The sequence below is a fragment of the Mytilus californianus genome, unplaced genomic scaffold, assembly GCF_021869535.1.
Source record: "Mytilus californianus isolate M0D057914Y unplaced genomic scaffold, xbMytCali1.0.p SCAF_4, whole genome shotgun sequence".
NCBI lineage: Eukaryota > Metazoa > Mollusca > Bivalvia > Mytilida > Mytilidae > Mytilus > Mytilus californianus.
In genome coordinates, this window is record NW_026262690.1 from 77,102,267 (window position 1) to 77,126,908 (window position 24,642).

A 24,642-nucleotide genomic window follows, 5' to 3' on the forward strand; every position below is an offset into this window, starting at 1 on the left:
AATATTTACCCCCCCTTCCAAAAAAATTAACGAGTCTAAAAATCCATATATTTGTCTTGTACATCATTAAGGAAATATGTTCATGAAATGTAACACTAAGCCTTATGTTTTTCACCATTTGTTTTGCATTAGTAAGTTGTATTTATGTATAAACAAGGAATTATTTGGATCTGGAATAATTTTGAATTCTGGAAAATTGATGATTAATTTATGATGAAAACTAACCCAACTAAATAGGGTTAGCCATGCGTGCATGGCTAAGGGGGGTTAGTTAGTTCATACTGAAATGATAGTGAAATTAAAATTAACCTTAGCCATGCGCGCATGGCTCACCCTATTTAGTTGGGTTAGTTTTCATCATACATTTCTAATCAATTTTCCAGAATTCATAATTATTCCAGATTCAAATAATTCCTTGTTTATATATATTATACATGTATTATATTATATTATTATATTTTGAGTTATTCAGAGGGCATGAGGGGAGATTAGTATTGTGCTAACTGATTTTAAATAAAGTATTTATTATTATTATTATTAAGGGTAAATGTATGGGGTTTATTTAGATGGAAAGTTGCAACAATACCTATATAATATATATATCTATAACATGAAGATTTTAAAAAGGTCTGTCCCACTGAGAATTATCCCCCTTTACTAGTAACTTACCTAGGCAAACTTCTCATTTGTATGATAGTCATTTCAGTTCCAGTTAACTATCTTGATCAATGACTACAATCTTATAGATCATGTATCCCCAAGACAGGAATAATATTTAGATTAAACGCTTTCTTTTATAATGTTTTTTTTTTGCCTTTTTAAAAATTTTAGTTTACCTCTAAGCCATGTAAGTCAGATGTTTGGTTGTCTCTGTTCTATTCATTCATAGACTTGTCTATTCACCAGATTAGTCTATTCTTTAGTCATTTATTCTTCAGTAACTTCTACTCAAGATGTGATTGGGTTTTGTTTTGGTAAAGGAATCAGAAACACCCAAAAATTCAGTTGTTCTGGCCTGGGACGAATGTCTCGAAATAGGAGACATAGGGATAAAAATCCTGCTCTGTAAGCGTGTTACCTCTTAACATAAAGCCTTATATTACAAAAGGTTGAATACCTGGATACTTCATATAGTGTATTCAGATGCCTTATGTTGGTTAGTTTCAGTCTCAAAAGTCTATATAGTTTTTGTTAAGTATTTTTTTTTTTTTTTTTTAGTTTTTATGACAAATAGGACAACCTTATTTGGTTTATACATTTTATAGAATTATTGCAATGTAGGCATATATAATTAGAAAGATGTGGTATGTTTATCAGACAAGGTTCACACAGGCACTTGTCTCTGAATTTTTCCCCCTATATACCTTAATATATAGGAGAAAAAACAAAATTTTCAGAGACAAGTGCCTGTGGTAGGTCAACTATATTTGGTGTATGAAATGATTGTAAAGTGTACATGTATGTTTGGCAGTGTTTATATGATATGCCCGTGACCAAATTTTCATGGATCTTGATAATGATAAAGTTTTGTTATAATAAAATCATGAAAATCTAGATCTTTAACGACTTTCAACGTAAAATTCGATCATGATTAAAAAAGAACATGAAGAAGATGACAAATCTCAATATTTGCACTCTTGTATTTATTTATAATATATGAATCATTACAAATAATATAGGTTTAGTAGCTGAATCAACTAACTTTTAATATAATATTTTGAATTTGAATATATGCATGATATGAAACTTATAAATGTTTTTTTTTGTATTTCACAATCGTTTACAGCTGGGACAAATGGATTTAACATGATATTAAAGAAATGGACCTGTTTTACCGGAAATCTGGACCAGCTAGACTTGAGGTAAAATGGTGAATAGTTAAATTATAGATTTATTATTTATTTTTAAGCAGTCTTATGAAACATAATTTACATCACCATTGTATGCAGAAGCAAACTATGACAGCCATATATATCATACTCTGTCATGTGGTTAATTTATCAAAAGTGTTTTTATTTTCTTATGTTTAACAATTATTAGATGTAATTTACTAATACATTTCATAAATCAAATAGGAATGTCAAAAATAATTTCCTTGTTATTTAGATTTACTAAAACACCAAGTGTCAATTACTATAAACATATGATGCAGTCTTTTGCTTTAGGATATTTTTTTCAACTTTAAAAATGTTCTTTGCTTGTTATTACATTAAAGTGATTGATTTTCATCTTAAATGTTATAAGTTCAAGATGAATATTCTGTTTTGGAGCTGTCATGTGTCAATATGTCACTCAGAAAACAGTTGCAAGCTTAGAAAATAATTGCTATGGTTCCCCTTCATTCATTGCTGAAAGATTTAGGGTCCTCACTAGTCTTTAAAATTGGAACAAATAGGTCATAGTGACCTACTTTTTTTTTCCTCTAAATAATTTTCACACATGACACATGCATGAAATAGAAAATCTTTTTGTCATTCATATTAGATAATAGGTTGAAAGTTTAAGATACTTATATTAATTCTTGCTGATTGTGTTTTTAGTATCAAGCTATGTTCATAGCCATGATTGCATGTAGTCTTGGTATGGCTACTTTAAAGAAAAGATTAGTAGGTTCTGTAACCCTTGCTGCTTAGCTGAACTAAAAGTATAAGAATGTACTAATAAGAAGCATTTATCATTATATGTACATGTATTTGCATCTTTATAATTTGAAGAACTACTATTTCAATAATGGTTCCAAATATTCAATACGGCATCAAATTTCACTCTAACCTCTTTTTTTTATGGGTTGACCTAATTGATTATTTAAAAATTTGTTATTATAAAGTAGTATCATAAATAATGAAACAGGTGAATCTTTAATTCATTTACAAACAATACATATTAAAAAAAGTAATATGATTGACTGAAATATGTTGCTTTAACAAGCATTACCTTTTAAAGATTACCTGTTAACGAACTAAATGTCTTTATTAATTTTATGATTGTTTAATTAAAAGACAGGTAAAATCAAATATATCATATATGAATCAATTATTATTGATGAAATTATTAGTTGACATTAAGGTTATTGGATCAACATGAAACTACTAATGGTATGTATTGTTTCGATCTTTCTACTCTCAAAGTCTAAACCTTTTATAGGAATTAGAAATTCTTATACTTGTAGTTATGACTAAGGCCCACATAAAACATTTGGAAGATGTGGTCATTCTGAAGTTTTCACTTTTTCCAATCAGTAACAATCAACATGGTCAACATTTTTTTTCACTATTGATTTTTTCCAGTTTGTTTCATGTTTTCTACATACAACAGAGTAGCAGGAAGCTCAAAATGATTAACACAGCTTTTATTCTTTTGTTACCATGTGTAATGATGAAGCACAAATATTTAGACTGAAACACCTGTTCGTTATCTGTTTGACCTTATAAACAGATATGATGGTAATAGATAATAAGAAACAGATCTTAAGTTTAATACCTAATGGATAAAAAAACCCCAACAAAACTGCAAAGAAGGGTATCACCAAGAAGACCTTCTGGTGTAGAACATGTAGAACTGAATTATAATGTTTTAAGTGAATTTACATGGAATGATCTGGGAAATGTTTGTGACTATATCAGACATTACTTATTTAAACCTTAAAAGAGTAAGCCTACATCTTCTATTTATATTTAAAATTGGTGCGGCTTAACCAGTTTTACATTTTTCAAACAGTTCCCACATCATAACCTTCAATTTAATACATTTCAAAATTTTTCATTATTTTAGGACAATGACCAAGTCTACCAAAAACCTAGGACCAGGGGTATTATATCCAGACCTTTGTCACTGGTTGTGATAATTGTATTAGCTTTGGGCTTATTGTTGACACTACTTAACATCTATGAGCTCCATAAGATGAGGGAGGACTATGCTGCACACCTCATACCAACAATGGAAGCTAAAGAAGGAAAATATGCTACCAAACAACCTATAGTATGGATAGAAGGCAAAAATGTTAGTTTATAAATGTGGATGAAAAAGCATGAATATTTAATAATTTGATTTGTTATAATGATATATGAACAAAGGAATAATCATGATAACCTGTATGTTCAAGACTCAGAAAAGGAGTAAAGGAGGATGTATGTTAAAAGCCTAATTTGGCTCTGAATTTTTTTTATTTTAACATATGTATATATTTCTTGTTGATTTCTGTAGAAATTTGGTAAATGGAAAATCAAAAGAGTATCATTTTTGTCGAGCCTGCGACTTTTGTCGCAGAAAGCTCGACATAGGGATAGTGATCTGGCTGTGGCAGCTGCGGCATTATTTGACCGTGACCTCATTTCAAGTTTCATTGCTCAGTGTTAAGTTTTTGTGTTTTGGTCTGTTTTTCTAAAACTATAAGCAATATGTCAACTACATTTGGTGTATGGAATGATTGTAAGGTGTATATGTCTGTCTGGCATGTATCATCTGACCTTGACCTCATTTTCATGGTTCATTGGTCAATGTTAAATTTTCATGGTTAAGTTTGTTTCTTAGATACTATTAGCAATAGGTCAACTATATTTAATGCATAGATTGATTGTAAGGTGTACATGTCTGTCTGGCATGGTTCATCTGACCTTGACCTCATTTTCATGGTTCATTGTTTAATGTTAAGTTTTCCTGGTTAAGTTTGTTTCTTAGAAACTATAAGCAATAGGTCAACTATATTTTGTGTATGGAATGATTGTAAGGTGTTTGTGTCTGTCTGGCATGTATCATCTGACCTTGACCTCATTTTCAATGTTCATTGGTCAATGTTAAATTTTCATGGTTAAGTTTGTTTCTTAGATACTATAAGTAATAGGTCAGCTATATTTAATGCATAGATTGATTGTAAGGTGTACATGTCTGTCTGGCATGGTTTATCTGACCTTGACCTCATTTTCATGGTTCATTGCTCAATGTTAAATTTTCCTGGTTAAGTTTGTTTCTTAGAAACTATAAGAAATAGGTCAACTATATTTTGTGTATGGAATGATTGAAAGGTGTACATGTTCTTCGGGTTTGGTTTATCTGACCTTGGCCTCATTTTTTTGGATCATGTTAAGTTTATGCGATACTTGTAGTAAAGCTTTATATTTAGGACTATCAACATAAAATCAATGATCAATAAAGCAGGCGAGACATTTCAGGGGGTGCACTCTTGTTAATTGAATATATCAAATTTATTTACATATTAACTTGAAAATCGTAGCTATTTGTATGTAGGTTTTCCATAAACTATTTGAAGTGAAAAAGCACAGAGATACATGAGTACTGTAAATTCAAAACTGTTTGTGAGATGGTTTTTATAAATGCAAAATGAGATGGGAGAGAATTTGCCATACTAAATTTTTTTATTTTAAATTTTAATATCCTTACTTGTATGCACCATTTCTTGCAAGGCAAGGGTATGATTTCCAGTGAAACTGTCTACTGATTCTGAAGACCATAAAATTATTGACTGAGTTTTACAGGACTGAATGAATATATTCTGCAAATTTTATCAGTTCATAATATAAAGGATTATGGGTAATTTCAATGTTTATACACCAAATGAAAATGAGGACAAGCCATTGGTTTGATGTGCATTGTTTAGGACAAAATTCACCAATCAAAACAGTTTGATGTATGCTTTTGAAAATACCACCTAGAATGCATTAAATATCCGTAACTGTGAGGTACAGATTTACAGCAGCAACAATATTTTATTATGTTTTATATCTTAAAAAAGTATATTTTGTATTGTAGAAACACAGTGGCTACTTGAAGCATATTTTTGCTGTCTTTGATAGAATAGGTTATGCTGTGGGTGATGCTGAGTCAGATTGGGATGTTCTCTGGTCACATGAATACCCATTTGAAAGTCTTTCCAAAAAGATTTCAACTGCTAAACCTCATCAGAAGGTAATTGTGTAAAAGGCTTTAAACAGGGTAAAATATTCTTATGTGAATTATATAAATAAACATACTCTTTGAACAGTATTTTGATCTGGATATGGTTGTCCCATTGGCAATCATACCACATCGTCTTATTTCTATCTGGTAAACACTGATGGAAAAAAAATAATAGATATGTCTTCCTTAGCAAGAATGTTATTGTAATAGAAAAAGTAGCATCCATATTTGTAAACATAATAAAAATTCAACAATATTTAAAGAAGGCAAAACACAAACTTTCAAAAAAACAAATTTCTTAACCACTACTGGAAGTTTGTTTTATACATAACAAATTTTACAATTCTTAGCAATTGGACTGACAGAAAAGAGCTTAGTATTTCAAAAGCACAACTTGAAATATAATTTTGGAATATATCTGTAATAAGACTAACACAATTAAGTATTGATCTGCATCTGTTCAGTTCCTGACAAATAACATTAAAAGCTTATTTTTTCCCTAAAAATCATATGGAACAGTTATTGTAAGAATAAACATAGTGCCTTATTTTTTCAGATTAACCACTTTCCAGGATCAGGGTATATCACAAACAAAGTTTATTTAGCTACAACTAACACTTCCTTCATTCCAAAGGCATTCAAGATTCCATCAGAGACAAAGAAATTCCTAGCATATGTAAGTGACATGCTGATAAAAATAGAGAGAAAACAAAAAAATAGTACCTACATTTAAGTACTGTAGAAAGTTATTACTGCTGTTTCTAAATTTAAAGTTTTGATACCAACATATTTGTGTTTTTGGGTTGTCGTCTCATTGGCACATATTTTAAATCTCAAATTTGTATTTGGTAACAGTTATGTTCTTGTTGCATTGCCTAGGAAAGAATAGAGCTATTGAAGAATAAGATGTCTGTACATTACATATTCTATTTAAGGAAAGGTACCTGGAGACCAAATGTTTGGAATATATCATACACATAAAACGTAGGAAAAGTAAAAACCAAAATGAACCTACTAAATAGCTAGTTTGATAGCCTGTTTGGACCATCTGTATATATAAAAATAAGAAGATGTGGTATGATTGCATATGAGGTAACTCTCCACAAGAGACTAAATGAAGCAGAAGTTAACAACTATAGGTCATTGTATGGCCTTCAAGAATGATTAAAACCCATACCTGCATAATAAACTGTAAAAGGCCCTGAAATGTCAAAGTAAAAAAATTCAAACAAAAAAACTGGTTTATGTACAAAATATGTGTTTGATGGTTTCAAGTTTTAGTTTTTAAGAAGTTTCAATTCTATGCAACAATTCACAATATTATGAATATGGAATCTTATTAATTTACATCCATAACAATGTGAAATGTGAATTCAGGAAAGAGGTGTTATAAAATTTCAGTCTCTTTCAATTATCATTAATTTATAGAAAGCTGCAAGTTAAATGTCTACTTGGTAAACAAAAAATTGTGGTCAGAACCCATAAGACCCCACTGATAAAATTAAAAAATGATGGTTATATTTCATTTGGAACAGTTATAGGAGTTGCAGTATATAAATAATAACCATAGATTGTCTCGAAATATAATATTTGTACTTGGCTCAAAACAGGATAGAAATGCTCGGCAAAGCATCGCTTTCTACCTGTTTCTAAGCCTTGTACAAATAAAATTGATATTTCAAGACAATGTATCGTTATTCTATATCCAAGAAACATACTGTCTCATTGGGAATCATACCACATCTTATTTTGATATATCTCTAGTATTTTATATCAAACAAACTGCAAACAAAACACTCTTGACAAGTATTAGTGTTATTGTCTTAATGTTGTAGACTAAAAAACATCCAAATAAAATGTGGGTACAGAAAAAGAACACACACAGAGGAGTAAAGATAAAGAAGACTAATGGTAAAGGATTATAAATAATATTTTGCACAAAACATTGAAAGATCTTTTTTTTTTAGACATTGTACCATGTAAATTTGTGACCGGCTTGGTTCAGCAAGTTTATGCCTTAAAATATAATAGATCCATTTTCTTCAAGTACATAAATCATTCGTCATTTGATTCCTTGTATGTACCTTTTATTCACGTACCAACCCCCTTAGCACAAATGGAATCTTTATACACTTTAACCCGTATTTTTTGCTTCCTTCTATCACTTTCAACAAGTTGTCACAATACTTCACTTTTATATTCTGTATGCATATAGTTTTGAAAATAGATTTATACATATGACCAGCATTTATTAACAAGATTTGCCTCTTCTTTATCCAATCTATGGTATGCAAACAATACACTTATTTGCCTTAATTATCTCCTAAGATTACAAGTACTGGAGGAAATATCATGAGATCACAATATCTTGTTCAAAGTGAAAGTAAATTGCTGAAAATTGTGGGTTGATGGAAATAAACTAGTTGTTGGAGGTCATTAAATTGTAGTCAATATCTGTGTGAAATAATCATCATGTTTTGATATGGGTAGGCATTTTATTTGTCAATATTTTTATACTGAGCATCAGCAAGGTGTGAAAAATGCTGACAAAATGTAATCCCCTACTCATGTGAAAATTAGCAAAAAGCAAAGAATTATTTTGAGTAGATATCTGAATGATTATTTTTTTTTATATGAGTGGACAAACAATCCAGTATCAGCCATTATGAAATGATGAGCAAAAACCTTTTTGAAAACCCACTGCTTTATGATTAAAAGTGTACACATATATATATAGACTTTCTTTTACAAAGATGTCCATTTGATCTCTGGCATAGTTCAAAATCGAATTCATTTGACATCATGCACATGAACCCCATATTTTGATGGAATTAAAAAATAGTTTTGTTTATAAAACAAAAGACGAGTGTCCTATTAGAATATATTGTTTTCTATGTAGTGATTATTGTTGCATATACAGAAAGTAGCAGGTCTTACTTTGTTGTGTACAATTCTGTTATTTTTACTTTAAGAACTTGACCTTGAAAGCACTGGATCATTTGTTCAGCAATATATAGACAAACCTTTATTGATAGATGGAAGGTAGGATTTTAGACACCTTTGCTTCCAAAGATGAATTCTTTCTTGATAATGTTTTTTATGTGTACACAGAATTAGTTGAGTATGATTTGATATTTTCGCACAGTGTTCAAATTGATTAATATATTTTTTCTTAACAGCAGTAAAGATTTTCACTTTTGTCATTTAAGAAGAAAAACCACCTTTTTTTAAATTTTACAATTATTGTCTTTTGTGGTTATTTGATCTAATTCCTGTTGTTATAACAGAGTTATTGCTCTTTGATCATGAAGACATAAAATTTTAATCAGAATTGATACACCTCAATATAATTAATTTATTATACTATCATTTTATATTTGACAGGAAGTTTGACATAGGAATATATGCTGTTATCACATCAATAGATCCACTGAGGGTTTACATTGTAGATGATGAAGCCTTGTATAGGTTTGTATTTAATTAAGAAACAATTCTTTCATGCCATGCTCTATGCTCATTTTAAAATGGGTTTGGCATTATATTTGTCAATATCTTTATACTGAGCATTAGTGAGGTGTAAAATGTTGACAAGTATAATGCCTTCCCATGTTAAAATGAGCATAGAGCATGGCATGATAGAATTATTTCGATCCTAATAGGAAAATTTAGAACTTTTGTACTTCGAAGCGGGACTATAATACACGTTAGAAATTCTCCGACGTTGTTCAAAATACAACTGACTTTGCAATTTCAATTGTGACGTCAATCACGTGCAGGCCATGTTCTTTTGCAATGAAAACATGGCTTTGTTTCCAAAGCGAACAAAGAACATCATATTAGAATTAACTATGAGGGTATTCCTAAAGGAAAGGACATCTCTTCATTAAGGAAGAAAGGTTTGGGACTAATTCACCCTGACTATATGTTCTTGAGTATTTTAATTGCAACTCCTAGTAAATTGTAGATTACAATTCTGCAAAACTCATAGGAGAAAATATACCATATGAAACTCTGTATGTATGCTTTGTATAAGCCTCCTTTCATTAGGAGCACCACCATAAGTTATGGTGTAAAGGAGGACATATAACACACTTGTATCTGCACAGGTTTAATGTGATTATTTGCCTACCCAGTTCCCCAGCATGGCTGTGACGGGCTTTACTACTAGAAAGTTAACCTTCCCTAAAATATGAATAAATACAATGCAATAAAACATATGAACAAACCCTGGTTTTTGTCTCGCTTGCAACAAAAGTAGCAGTATGCGAGACATAGGAATTACTATCCAGAGGCGGCATAAACTATTTGTATAAAGCTTTATATTTCAGAAGGTAGAAGACCTGGATGCTTTATATCTTGTATGCAGATATCTTATGTTACGAAGTTTCCGTCAATCATATGTCCATTGTCATTGACCTCATTTTCATGGTTCAGCAACTGCTTGAAAAAAAAATTGAGTTTTTTTGTCATGTGAATTTCTCGACCTCATTTGATGGGTCAGTGATCAAGGTTAAAGTAACCTGATTAGGTCCGTTTCTCAAATACTATAAGCAGTAGGTCAACTATATTTGGTGTATGGAATGATTGTAATGGGTACATGTCTGTCTGGCAGGTTTCATCCGACCTTGACCTCATTTTTATGGTTCATTGGTCAATGTTAAGTTTTGTGTTTTGGTTTGTTTTTCACGTACTATTAGCAATAGGTCAACTATATTTGGTGTATGGAATGATTATAAGGTCTGTCTTATAGGTATCATATGACCTTGACCTCATTTTCATGGTTCATTTGTCAATGTTAAGTTTTTGTGTTTTGGTCTGTTTTTCAAGTACTATAAGCAATAGGTCAACTGTATTTGGTGTATGGAAAGATTTTAAGGTGTACATGTCTGTCCGGCGGGCATAATCTGACCTTGACCTCATTTTTATGGTTCATTGATGTTAAGTTTTTGTGTTTTTGTCTGTTTTTCAAGTACTATTAGCAATAGGTCAACTATATTTGGTGTATGGAATGATTATAAGGTCTGTCTTATAGGTATCATATGACCTTGACCTCATTTTCATGGTTCATTTGTCAATGTTTAGTTTTTGTGTTTTGGTCTGTTTTTCAAGTACTATAAGCAATAGGTCAACTGTATTTGGTGTATGGAAAGATTTTAAGGTGTACATGTCTGTCCGGTGGGTATAATCTGACCTTGACCTCATTTTTATGGTTCATTGATGTTAAGTTTTTGTGTTTTTGTCTGTTTTTCAAGTACTATAAGCAATAGGTCAACTATATTTGGTGTATGGAAAGATTTTAAGGTGTACATGTCTGTCTGGCAGGTATCATCTGACCTTGAACTCATTTTCATGGTTCATTGGTCAATGTTAAGTTTTTGTGTTTTGGTCTGTTTTCAAGTAATATAAGCGATAGGTCAACTATATTTGGTGTATGGAATGATTGTAAGTTGTACATGTCTGTCTGGAAGGTATCATCTGAACTTGGCCTCATTTTTATCGAGCCTGCGACTTTTGTCTCAAAAGCGAGACATAACGATCCTACATTCCGTCGTCGTAGTCGTCGACAGCATCCACAAATATTCACTCTGTGGTTAAAGTTTTTGAAATTTTAATAACTTTCTTAAACTATCCTGGATTTCTACCAAACTTGGGAAGAAGCTTGTTTATGATCATAAGATTGTATCCAGAAGTAAATTTTATAAAAAAAAAAATCCTGATTATCCGTATTTTACTTATAAATGGACTTAGTTTTTTCTGCCAGTTAACTTTACATTCCCTCTGTGGTTAAAGTTATAAAAATTTTAACAACTTTCTTAAACTTTCCTGGATTAGTACCAAACTTGGACAGAAGCTTGTTTATGATCAAAAGCTAGTATCTAGAAGGAAATTTGTAAAAATTAATTTCCTGTTTTTCCGTATATTACATGTATTACTTATAAATGGACTTTCTTCCAGTTAACATTACATACAGTCTGCAGTTAAAGTTTTTAAAACATTTATTAGATTCACAAACCATTTCATTAACTGTATCTATTATTTGCATTCCCCTATCACACTGAAAACATAGACAACAGCAAAAGTAGGCTAGACACTGGGTTCCGCGGAACCCTTATGAATTTTTATGGTTCAATGGTCAATGTTAAGTTTTTGTGTTTTGTTCATTTTTTCAAATACTAATAACAATAGGTCAGCTATATTTGGTGTATGGAATAATCATACCTGTCAACTGACCCGGATCCTGCGGGTGTGACCCGAGATTTTCACAATTCTGAGGGGTCACCCAGAACACGGGTGACCAAATAACCCGGGAATTCGGAAAATAACCCGTTTTCACCCCGATTCCTTAGCCTTCAGACTGATTAGATATAAAGTGATTTCAATGAAATACTGGCAAATTCGTAATTCTTCCTGGACAAGAAGTTCAACTAGCTGTGTAAACTCAGCTCAATTGACCCATTTCAGTGCATGGCTTCACTTGATAGCTTTGGTGTCAAACACACTGTTAATTAACACCAATTACCTTAGCTTAAGGTCGTAAATAATTTGTGTATTTCAAAGTTGTTTTAAAGTTTCAAAGTTACTTCCCCTTTTTTGTCAATTTACAATATACTCCTTAAACTTATGTTTTTTTTTGTAAAAAGATTAAATCTAAAATGAATTGAATGCACAAACATATCAGAATAATACTTTTACTTATTGTTCTACCTTAGAAGAATTAAAAAATAAAAATTTAGAAAATTACTTTTTTCATCTATACCTCCTTTAATTGTTTAACTTTATTTTATTATATTCTAATATCAACCAATGTTTTGATTTACTGTTTAAAAGCTGCACAAATGTATGTAAAGAAAACACAAAGTGGCACATTTATGTCATGGAATGAATATGAACAGGAACACAAATCTATCAATGGACTCTAGGTGCAAGGAAATAATAATATGTACAATTTTAAATTACTTAACCATGTGGACATGTTTTGGAAACTTTGATATAAATTATAAGAAAAATGTCCACTAAATACTGAAATTCAGCTCGAAAAAGTTCGTACGCGTTATGACCTGAGATTTCATTCTTCTTTGCAGGTCATCACCTGCATTTTCATTGTCATAGGTTGACAGATATGAATAATTGTAAGGGGGACATGTCTGTCTGGCAGGTATCATCTGACCTTGACCTCATATTTATGGTTCCATTTCATTTTAAGTTTTTGTGTTTTTGTCTGTTTTTCAAATAGCATACGCAATAGGTCAACTATATTTGGTGTATAAAAAAATTGTAAGCTGTATATGTCTATCTGACACAATTTATCTGACCTTGACCTCATTGTCATAGATTTTTAAAAATGTTAAGTTTCTGTAATGCTTTTAGTAAAACCTTTATCTTTAAAACTTTCAACATAAAATCAATGGTCAGTAAAACAGGCAAGACATTTCAGCATGTGCACTCTTGTTATGTGTATGTCTGATCACAGTGCCTCTGATTAATTAACACTATTCCATGAAATTTAGACATTATTTTGTGTCTAGGAATTTAATTCTAAAATAATGAATTTGTTGTCTATGAAACAGCAGTTTAGCATACAGCTGGCAGAAATCACATAACACGAATGATAATCAGGTATTTACTTCATAAAGCCAGTTTTCAATCAACTAATATGAAAAATAAGCAAATAAGACTGAAGTTATTAAAACTGCCCAGAATACAACTCCCATTACTAGCCATTAGCACAGTACATTGTGTAAATTGAATTTTAAAAAAGTTAAATAAAAATGTATTCAACTTAAAGGAAGTCACTAAAAATCAAAAAACACTAATGCAGCAGATTGATATTACCATAAGGAATGAATCCAACTTTTTATTGACAGATTCTGTACCAAGAACTACCATCCATTTGATCCCTATGATACTAAGAAGTATGTAGTAGATGATGACTATATACCTGTATGGCAGGTAAGATTAGGGTCACAGTCAGTGAACTATTGCCTGAAAGTTTTTTTAATGACAAAAAAATAATTTAACTTCCTCTTTACTCTAGTTCTTTTTGGATGAATACTATTAGTTTTTGTTTAGTATGTGTGTTCAAAACCAGTTTTTAGATTTCTAAGATTTTATGATAGAAATTTTTATATATAGTGGTAACATAACTGAACTGTCCAGATGAAACTATGGTATTCAGGGAGTAACTGATATGCTCAGGTATAACTATAATATTTAGATTTGAAAAAAAAAATAGTTGAATCATTAGTCATACCTAATACTTCTGGTGGATAAATTACAAGTCTTTACAGATAAAAGTCTGTTATTGACCTGAATCACTTCAAAGGTTAATGTTGTTGTTATTTTCCAAACATTTTTATAGATAAAATGTAAATGTAGTTATATTAAACATGTTTATAGATGTCAGAATACATTGAAGTTATAAGACTTTAGTAAAAAGTGTTGCTCTCCTTCAATCTTAATTGAAATATATTTTAGTAATACTTTTTTAATATATTTGTAGATGCCATCTTTAATGAAGTATTACACAGATTTGGGATACTCTTTTAAAGAAACTTTCAGCATGTACCTTAAAAGTAAAGGTAAGATTTATGTTGTTAATGTCTAGTAAAAATGCAGATATATACAGTCAAACCTGTATCAAGCAGTCACTCATGTGAACTATCAAAAGTGACCGCTGAAGAGAGGTGACATTTTAAATGAGGTTCCGATAAAAATTTCTTCAGACATTGCATATGGCCAAGATCAGGGAAAATTGTTTTAGTGTTTTCAATCAGTAGAGTTATAGTTCATGCGAGCAGACAAATAAAAAATGGCTGATTCTGGTGCTCTAAATTTGAAGAAAACCTTTGAAATAGTTAATATTCATGGAGAAATAAGTCAATGATACGGTTTTCAATGGAAACAGAAAGGAGTGGAACATGACAAATTCACATCCTATTGCCCAATCTTGTTTGCAAACAGGTTCCAATTCTCATTTTGACCTTGATACTAAATATATATTTTTCGTCATGATTATATTTTGGTTGCTTAAAACATGAAAATTACCATTGTTAAAAGTTGAAATGACGATTTTGTACAAAAATTATGTAACCACTGACCGCTTTAGACAGGTGTCCACTGAAAAGAGTTAAATAATATAAAGAAACGTTTGAGTGGGTCTGAAAGTGACCTATAGAGGCAGGTGACCGTTAAGGCAGGTTTGACTGTTCACTTTTTGTCAGCTCAGGGCCATTATAACTTACTATACGGTATGAGTTTTGCTCCTTGCATTGTTGCTGGCCGTACAGTCACCTGTAATTTTTCAAATACTTGTTCTTTAGTGTTTATAGATAGTTGTCGCATTGGCACTCATTCTGCTTCTTCTTATTTTTATATATTATATAACTGTGGTCATCCATTTAAAAAAAGAAAATATTTTTTGAACTATGCAATTTAGTTTTTTTTTCATCAGGCCTCAAGAAAAATATTACAAACATTTCAGTCAGCAATACTTTGGTCTTAATGGTTACCATTTTTTCAGTTTTTTATAGAATTTTATCTATATTTTAGATATACTAATAGTATTGGGGGAAAGGGGGGGGTAATCTTTTCTGATTTCACTCACAGTTCTGTGTCCAGACAGTTACTTGGCTTTTTGTCATTTTTTCTCTAATGACCAATTACATTTATTTTATTGAAGGATTGGATTATGAAAAGATGTGGATGGATATGAGAGAAACAGTTGCCACAGTAGCCGTTCAGAAAGAACACAATTTTATAAACATACTGAAGAAATACAGAAGTTCCAGGTACTAAATATCAACCAGTATATTGGACAGTCATATTCTTCCTTTAAATTTAAGTTTTATAAGTGTGCTTACTCAAGAGGTATTTATCTTTCAGAAAATAAACAGGCTGATAACTTTCAGGTTGCTGTTACAGTTAATAATTTCTATATTGATTTATATAAGATTTGTGGTGCATAATTTATAAACCTTATCTGGTATTTTTATGCTATGATTTGTGGAGCGGTGAGCAAGTATCTTTGGATAACTTTCATCATTTTTAAAAAGTTAAATGAAAAATATAAAAAATAAAACCAAACTAAAAATCCAACACAAGATAAAATTGGAGTAATGTATCACATTTTTTGACACCAATATTAAAATAATACATAGAGCATTTCAGTCCATCAGTACTGATTTTTAAAATATAAGAAATGATGTACTGGGTACCGCCAGATGTCAATTAGACAGTAATCAACAGTAAAGCCAAAACACATGCAGTCTTAAAAAATAGACAGGTGTCTATGCAGTGTGTCAAATTATAAATCACCCAGAGTCTAAAAAAGTTGTGAACATATTTGTCAGAGACTATCAAAGATCTACAATTAACACTAGATTCTCAATAATACAAAAAAAATGGATTTAATAAAAAGTTTTGTTAAAATTATTAATTTGTTTATTTTCATAGGAACTTTTTTGAGATGATGAGATTTGATTTTGTGTTAGATGAAGATTTAAATGTTTATTTAATGGAAGTAAGTATAAAATGGATTTATACATCAGCTGAAACTCTGTGATAAAACACATGATGTTAGTGGACAGTATTTTAGCATATTCATTTGATACTGAAATGCCATTAAAAAGTATAATGAATGTATGGTTTTGCTTTACTTGCATACAAGGTAAAAAATGTAGAGTCTTCAATTTTAAGTTTATCTAAAATAAATTTGGCACACATGGTGTCAAATACTTTCATTCTATAGTAAGTTTTGGTATTTGAAAAGTTCATAAGTGAGATGTTTTATTATGCCATTTACTTTTTGCATCACTTATTAGAAAGTACTCTTTGGGGTAAAACTGGACCTCAAATCAAATGTATTTAAAAAAATTCAAGATTTCTTCTTGCTTCCAAAGAACTATTTGGTTGGTCCTTGTGCTCTATGCTAATTTTGCCAAAGTATCCCTGAAATCATTAGCTTTGTTTAAACTGATAAATCCTGCTGATAACGTCACTATACTAAACTGTATTTTCCAGATGAGTAGATAATATCTCATAATTTGTTTCTTAATGTGGCATATTTCTCTGTTTTAGGCAAACATGTCTCCCAATCTGTCATCTGCACATTTCAGTGCCAATACTCGGCTGTATGAACATGTGATATTTAACCTATTAAGTTTAGTTGGAATTGCTAGATCTGTTACAAGTCCATTTGAAAACAGGTATGTAAATAAAACATTGTATTCAAGTAGTATTGTACATTATAAAGTTTGAAATGATTATGATTTAAAGGGAAATTATCTCCCTTTGTATAATGTAGAATTATATCATGGATAATTGTGGAGAAATTAATGATGTCAAACTGAAAATATTGTGAACTAGTATTAAACAGTTTATAGATTAATACACATGTAGGGCCTACATAAAAATAAAAGGAAATGTGTAAATGATTTTAAATAAAACTGTTATTTATATTGAGGTCTGACTAAAATATAGATTGAACCCAGACAGCTTAGTATACAGTTTAAAACTGTTTATATTTCTGTAGTCACTTGTTGATAACCTCAGTTTCATTGAAGCAATACTTCATGCTCTATGAAAATACTATCAGCTGAAGACTTGGTAGTCAACAGTTTTACAGATATTAACCTACAGTATAAATTATTATACACACTATCATATGTAAAAGAATCTATTCACCCTATTATTGCTTAATGTTACCAGATCCCAGACTGCTCTATATGATCTTAGGGAAAATCTGTAGAGTCTATCATTTCTGGATCACACACTTATTTATATCATTGAAATCTTATGGTATTGGTAGTAGTAAAATCTTGATATGTCAATTTTTTTTGTTCATTTCAGTGGAGAAGATGAGAAAGCTATGGTATCATCCAACAGAGACATTGCAGTGTTTCCTGATTGGTGCAGTGGTAAAAAATGTCAGAATAATTGTTTGCCAGAGGTAAATACATAATCTGATGAGAAAATAAGATCAATTAAATGTAAAAATTAACTTATCTACCATGTAGTTTAGATAGATGACAGAGAAACTGAATAAGGGTAGTGTCCGAAATGTTTTTATGATTTATTTACTACAATATTGTAAAGTAATACTGAATTTCTACACAAGAATTAAAAGTAACATGGGTAAAGTTTTCAAAAAACAACATTCAGTGAAAATACTATACATTTATTTTCTCTTTCCTGAGGGAGATATGATGTTTTGTTAATATCATGTGAGACAGCCTCGACCAATGAAATTTTTATTTAGCTATCAATATTTACATATAGTGGAATAATAGGACTTTACTGTTTATTCGACAAACAACACATTTATTTCTGTTCTTAAGTGTATTATCTAATTTCATCTCTACAGATAGTTCAGTTTCTTGTATAATTCAGTTGACACAATGTTTTTAGGAGTCATTAGAAATAAAATACTTAACAAGTGTACATAATGTTTTTTTCATCGATGTCATTATTTACAAAAGAAACGTGTTATATCAGAATATTTTACTGTAGAATATCATCTTATCCAACAGCATGATCCATCACAAAAATCTTTCAAGACCTGGAATGGAATTTGTATAAAAACAAACAAACAAAAACTGTGTTATAATTATAATTTCAAAATCTGCTTTTCTCAAGTGTGTTTTTCTTTGTAATAATAATAAATGTGTCAATATTTATGGATGACTCCATAAAAATGAAATGCTTAAGATAATGTAGAATGTTCTTTTTTAATTCTGAAAATGTTTAAAATTAGATTTTATTACAATTAATAAGATTTTGTTCTTTCCACAATCTAGAAATGCCATCTTTGTAACCAGTGCCTTACATTAGAACTGAAGAAAAGTCTTAAATCTGCCTACCAGGAACATATGAATAGGAGAGGATGTAGAAGGGTTTTCCCATATTTCAATATGGTTAGTTCAGTCAAACTTGTGGATTTTTATATGTTTTTCGTCTCCTCAGTTATCTGAAATTATCGTACTGTGTTATATTATGATAAATCAAATTTATTCAAAAGTCATTAAGACCTTATGCAATGTACCAGTAGTGCATTTAAGGAATATCAGTACTGTAGTTGAAGAGTTGCCACTGTCAATTGGTGATTTGACGGTCGCAAATGCAGTTTTATTGGCGACAGGTAGCTGAGAAATTAAACGGATACTTGTGACCGTCAAACCAAAAATTGGCTGCAGCAACCCTTCAACTACAGTGCTGTTATTCAGATTCTAATGCATTACAAAAAGAAATAATACATTAGAGCTTGAAGAAATGTAGATTTGAAATAAAATTCTGCGAAACTTCAAGAATGAATTTGGCACATAAAGGTCATGGTTAATTATGACGTCAAACAAATGAAAACTTTCAAGTGGAATGTTTTTATGTTACTTTTATGCTTCAAATTTGAAAAAAATCGCATCAAAAAGGTAGGTGTTGCTAAATTTCGATTACATTGTAGTAATCGTACATTTGTTGATCCAAGCCATACAATATGGCAGCTTACTCTTTAGTTATGACATGTAAACTGCTGTGGATTTGACAGTTAATTTAAGCCAATTAAAATAACTGTTACATAAAAATTGCATAAGAATTGTGTGGAGGGAGAGGGGGCAAGGTTGAAGGCAAATGGTGACTAAAAAAGACTATTTTAATTTTGTAGTTCTAATATTTAGTTGCTCTCTCATATTCTGACTAACAGTAATTTCTACTTTAAAAACTTATAGTGTAGTTAGATATTTATACAAAATTATAGTTACGAATATTGCAACCTGGCCATTTGAGACTTTGACCCATATTTTATGATAACTTGGTGCCATACAATTTTACATTTTACCTGTGTGGTTGAAGCCAATAGCAGGTCTAGTAACTGCTCAACTCCATCTGTCTGTTTGTTCGTCCGAAAGAAAGAAAACTTTTGTCAAAGTTTTCTTGGCTTCTATGAAAGAAAATCATTTCATATTTGGTCTGCAGTTATATAATGTTAAGTTGTAGCCAGTAAGCAATTTTTACATCTGCCATGCATCCACTACCTGTTGGCCGATAGTTTGAAAGTTTACAACAATCATTGTACAAGGAAAATTTTGTCAATGTTTTCTGGGCTCCTATTTAAGGGAATGATTTAATATTTGGTCTACAGCCTGATAATGATGAGTTGTAGTGAGTAAGCATTTTTTACATCTGTTTGAAATTTTACCACACTCGTACATGGAATATTTCGTCAAAGTTTCTTGGCTCCAGTTTAAGAAAATGATTTTATATTTGTTTTGCAGCTTGATAATATTGAGTTGTAGCGAGTAAGCTATTTTTGCATCTGCCATGTAACCACTTCCTTTTTGCCAATAGATTGAAATTTTACAACACTCACTGTACAAGGAAAATTTTTGTCAAAAGATTTCTTGGAATCAGTTTAAGGGAAAAAGTTATGCTCCAGTATATATATTACCTCCATCAATTGCATGCAACGACGCAGGTCCAGACCTGGTATTGGTCTTGTTGTTTCTGGCCATGAATTGCCCTTAAATCTAGTTTATAGAATATAGGATCTTATTTAGTATTTTACTTTAACAAAAAGTAGTAAAACTTATTTTTGATTTTTATAATTTGTATTTTCAGACTCAGTATGAAGCACGTCATTGGAAACCAGACAACGCAAATAAGGAGTATAAATGGTTTAATGCTAAAAATAAACTCATGTACATGTGGTTTGTTGGGAAATGTCAACAAGACCAGTCATGGTGTTCTTAGTTGTAGGAGAAGATTCTTTGTTAGTATGGCTTATTGGTGCAGAAATAACTCAGAAAAATAGAAGAAGTGAAGAACAAGATCAAAGGACAAAGGGGAAAATTTAACAAAAATATAGCATATATTAAATGAATAAATTCAGTTTTAAAGTAAAAAAGTGTATTGTAATTCAAACATTCTAAATTCTAGTACTGCGATTTTGTAAGCTACTAAAAGTAGAGTCATAGGTGTATCTACTTAATTTGTTAAACATATTATTTTTATGTTTACTATGTTTAAATATAGATATATATAGATACATCTTCCTATATCTATGAAACATTTTGACAGTCATTAGTTTTTAGTCCCCTACTGACGAAGTCGAAGGGGACTTTAGGTTTGCACTCCATCCGTCTGTCCGTCCGTCCGTCCGTCCGTCTGTCCATCTGTCCGTCTGTCCATCCGTCAGTCCGGTAAATCAGCTTTCCACACTTTTTTTCTTCGTTCTTGAAGATATTGATTTGATATTTGGTATATAGTTTTATCATGACAAGTTATAGATCAAGTTCGAATTTTGTTCCAGTTTGATGATTTAGTTCAGAGTTATGGACCATAACTCTAGACCATATCTAATGTTAGAGTACTATGTTAAACCATATTTCTGTACAAAGGGAGATAACTCATTTTTTTAAAGACATTCTCTGTTAAATTATTTGAAGAATTTTTTGGCAGGTTTGTTTGTTATTTGGTATAAACTAATTTTCTAAATGCTATATATATAAAAAAAAATTATGAAGAGAAATCCTTTAATTAGATAATAATCTATTTTTATTAATGTATATATTTCAATACATTACATTGTGTAGATAAAAGTTGTTGACATTTTATAGATAAGTTACAAATCTATATTAGTTTGTGACAAATGAAAGAAAAGATATTTGGAACTATTAATTATATTTGATTATAATTTGAAAATAGATATACACTGTATTACATCATATCTTATTTAAGAGAACTATTAATCATATCTAATGTTTTTTTCACTCATATAATCAGTTTTCCACACTGTTTTTAGTCATGCTTGAAGACATTGACATGATATTTACTTTTTGTTTACACCATGACAAGTTATAGAACAAGTTAGCATTTTGTTCCAGTAAAATGAATTTTTAACTGGTAGGGGACTATGTATTGCCATGCAATACTCTCAGAATGCTTGTTATATATTATTATACAAAGAATGATTTCACTGATTTCATTTAAAATGTTCAAACCAGAATAATTTGTATGACTGCAAAATGCTTAAATTTTTATCAAAGATGATTTGTTTTTATTTTAAAAAAAAAGCATCCTTTTATACTTTCAATATCTCAACTACTTTTCACATCCTTAAAAATTTGATTGAAATATGACTTTATACAGATTATCAAGTCCTCTAAATGAGATCTCTTCTTATATAAACCATGCTACTCATTTGGAGTGTTATATCAATGTTTAAGCAAAGAAAGCACAGTAGCTTTAAAAACTTCATAAAACCTGATAAATTAAGCAAGGTTCATCACTTAGTTCCCTGCTTATACTGTTTAGAATCATTTGGTATAAAGTTAAGAGTCTGACTCACATAACCTGAATGTGTAGGACAACTAGCTTGATGTAGAAAGGAACCACTTTATATTGCTTTGATCATGTCCAGTGTAGGCTGTACATTCATTTAAACCAACTGAAATATCTATTGATTTTCCCTTACTAGTGACTGGCAAAATTTGTCAGAATGATGGACAAAACTACTAGGATTTCTGAAGAAATAAATGCTGTGGTCTTGTGTTTCACAAAAAGTTGTATACCGGTAATTTTCAACAACTGTTAATTTGTATAGTTTTTTAATTAATATGACTGGTTGTAGGTTTTAGAACAATTTGTGGAACACAGACCCGTTTTTTATTTTTTTTAAATTATATAGCACAAGCTTTCTTCTGCCAAATTATATTTGCCATCTTGTCCTTCATTTCAAGTTTCATATGTCTAAACTTTTTATGTTGAATATCATTTTATTTTTAGATACAAATTACATATTATATATAATAATTCATCCATATTGTCAATAAAGAAAAAGTGCAATAAGATTTATGATGTGGTCCCATTTTATACGTATGTGTGTGTGTGCAAGTTTATAATATAGCTCAATATGTAAATAGGAAGTCTGATGTTTTTTTAATTTTTTTATAAAGGTTCTTGTTTATATTATCATTAAATATTATATGCTTGCATTTATTTTGTATCAGCATAATATTTTTTATGTATTAGAATGTAACATTTACTACTATTGTGGATATTTTTGTATTGTTAAGGGTGCCAGTTTAAGTGGATAGAGGAAAAAATGGATATGTGGATATTTGACTTCATGGTTTTGATAAATTCTGCATACAAGGAAATGTGTGCCTTGTCTAAGGTTAAATTTCTCAGCTTGCCTACTCAAACAAAACCCATTAAGATTAGTACCAAATAGATAATCATAAATCTTTGGAATTATTTAAATCTATAATTTGCTCAATTGTTTAATATCAAAATTAGAATTCTGTAAACTCAGAATTAATTGCATGCATGTAATTGTAGGAACCTACAGCAACTAGATCTAAAACTGATGAGAATTTAATAAATGTGATAGCAGAAAAATTAGTAACATGATGATTTTTTAGCTCACCTGGTTCAAAAGGCCAAGTGAGCTTTTCTCATCACTTGGTGTCTTTCGTCATCCGTTGTCATGAACTTTTACAAAAATCTTCTCCTCTGAAACCAATGTGTCAAATTCAACCAAACTTTGCCACAATCATTATTGGGGTATCTGGTTTGAAAAATGTGTCCGATGACCCTGTCCGCCAATCAAGATGGCCGACATGGCTAAAAATAGAACATAGGGGTAAAATGCAAGTTTTGTCTATAATTTTGAAAACTGTTATAAATAGAGAAATTCTGATAGGGCAAAAATGTTCAGAATAATGAGCTCTACTCATTGTTCATTGACATCAAAACTGTCAGGCGACATTTATAGGAGTTATTGCCCTTAAATGACAAATTTTACCATTTTTTTCATATTTATGCCCCACCTATGATAGATGTAAACAGACTAAATGATCAGCAATACAAGATCAACAAAAAAAAAATTTTTGTCATGAACTCTATTCTTGTCTACAATGTTGGAGAGAGTCCATTGTTGATTATGCACATAGACCTAGATGAGCAACACAGGCTCTTTAGAATCTCTAGTTTTTTTTATGTTTATCATGTATCATTTTTTGTATAGATATTAAATTAGTATTCATTTCTGAATTTACAGTTGAGGCACTAGTTTTATATTTTTATAATTGTAACAAAACCACCTATATTTGTCTGTGATACCAATCGTATACATTTAAACTTTTTATATTGAATCTGGCATTAGTAAGCGAATAAATGGAAAAGGATCTTAATTCTAGACAAAAAAACATTTACTGTTAGTTTAAAAATTTTTTTTTTATTTTGGTATATATATATTGTTCATATTTGAAGTTACTGAAATTCCATTTGATTCCTTAGGTGCACAATTATAAGGGCACTATAAACCAAGTATAACATTTAATGTATATTTACAAAATAAACTTGGTGGCAAAAAGCTGAAATAGAATTGATAAATATGGATTAAATGTATTGTTTTGTAACTAATGTTATATCGTATATGCAAAGAGATTAAATCTTAAGACTTTTGATTTGCGTTCTAATATCTGAAGTTATCCCCCTTACAATACTACCATACTGATCAGAATCTTCTTAATATGACTGTAAAATTTCCTGCTTTATGGTATACATCCCACAAATAATTAATTTCTTTTTCAGAACAATTATCATGTACTATGTTTGTTTGGCTTATTTATTTTCCCCTATGGCCATCTTTTTTATGGGTGCTGAATTGTTAGACTCCATTTGTAAGTAAAATTTTTATTTATTCAGCTTTATTGACTTCGCTACTAAATTTTTCCC

At 30.4% G+C, this 24,642-nt stretch overlaps 1 protein-coding gene across 2 annotated transcripts in view; it reads left to right on the forward strand.

Annotated features, from left to right (window-relative positions):
* Positions 1 to 24,369, forward strand: part of LOC127698739 (probable tubulin polyglutamylase ttll-15) — a 29,804-nt gene extending 5,435 nt beyond the window's left edge. For both annotated transcript variants that reach the window (XM_052202387.1, XM_052202386.1), the window contains exons 2-16: positions 1,787 to 1,862; positions 3,772 to 3,999; positions 5,767 to 5,922; positions 6,470 to 6,589; positions 7,749 to 7,824; positions 8,886 to 8,955; positions 9,298 to 9,381; positions 13,779 to 13,863; positions 14,414 to 14,492; positions 15,593 to 15,701; positions 16,366 to 16,432; positions 16,990 to 17,117; positions 17,761 to 17,860; positions 18,708 to 18,824; positions 20,521 to 24,369. In XM_052202387.1, coding sequence (XP_052058347.1) covers positions 1,821 to 1,862; positions 3,772 to 3,999; positions 5,767 to 5,922; positions 6,470 to 6,589; positions 7,749 to 7,824; positions 8,886 to 8,955; positions 9,298 to 9,381; positions 13,779 to 13,863; positions 14,414 to 14,492; positions 15,593 to 15,701; positions 16,366 to 16,432; positions 16,990 to 17,117; positions 17,761 to 17,860; positions 18,708 to 18,824; positions 20,521 to 20,652 — 1,593 coding nt within the window. In that variant the 5' untranslated portion in view covers positions 1,787 to 1,820 and the 3' untranslated portion in view covers positions 20,653 to 24,369. The remainder of the gene's footprint in view (positions 1 to 1,786; positions 1,863 to 3,771; positions 4,000 to 5,766; positions 5,923 to 6,469; positions 6,590 to 7,748; positions 7,825 to 8,885; positions 8,956 to 9,297; positions 9,382 to 13,778; positions 13,864 to 14,413; positions 14,493 to 15,592; positions 15,702 to 16,365; positions 16,433 to 16,989; positions 17,118 to 17,760; positions 17,861 to 18,707; positions 18,825 to 20,520) is intronic.
* The last annotated feature ends 273 nt before the right edge of the window (positions 24,370 to 24,642 follow it).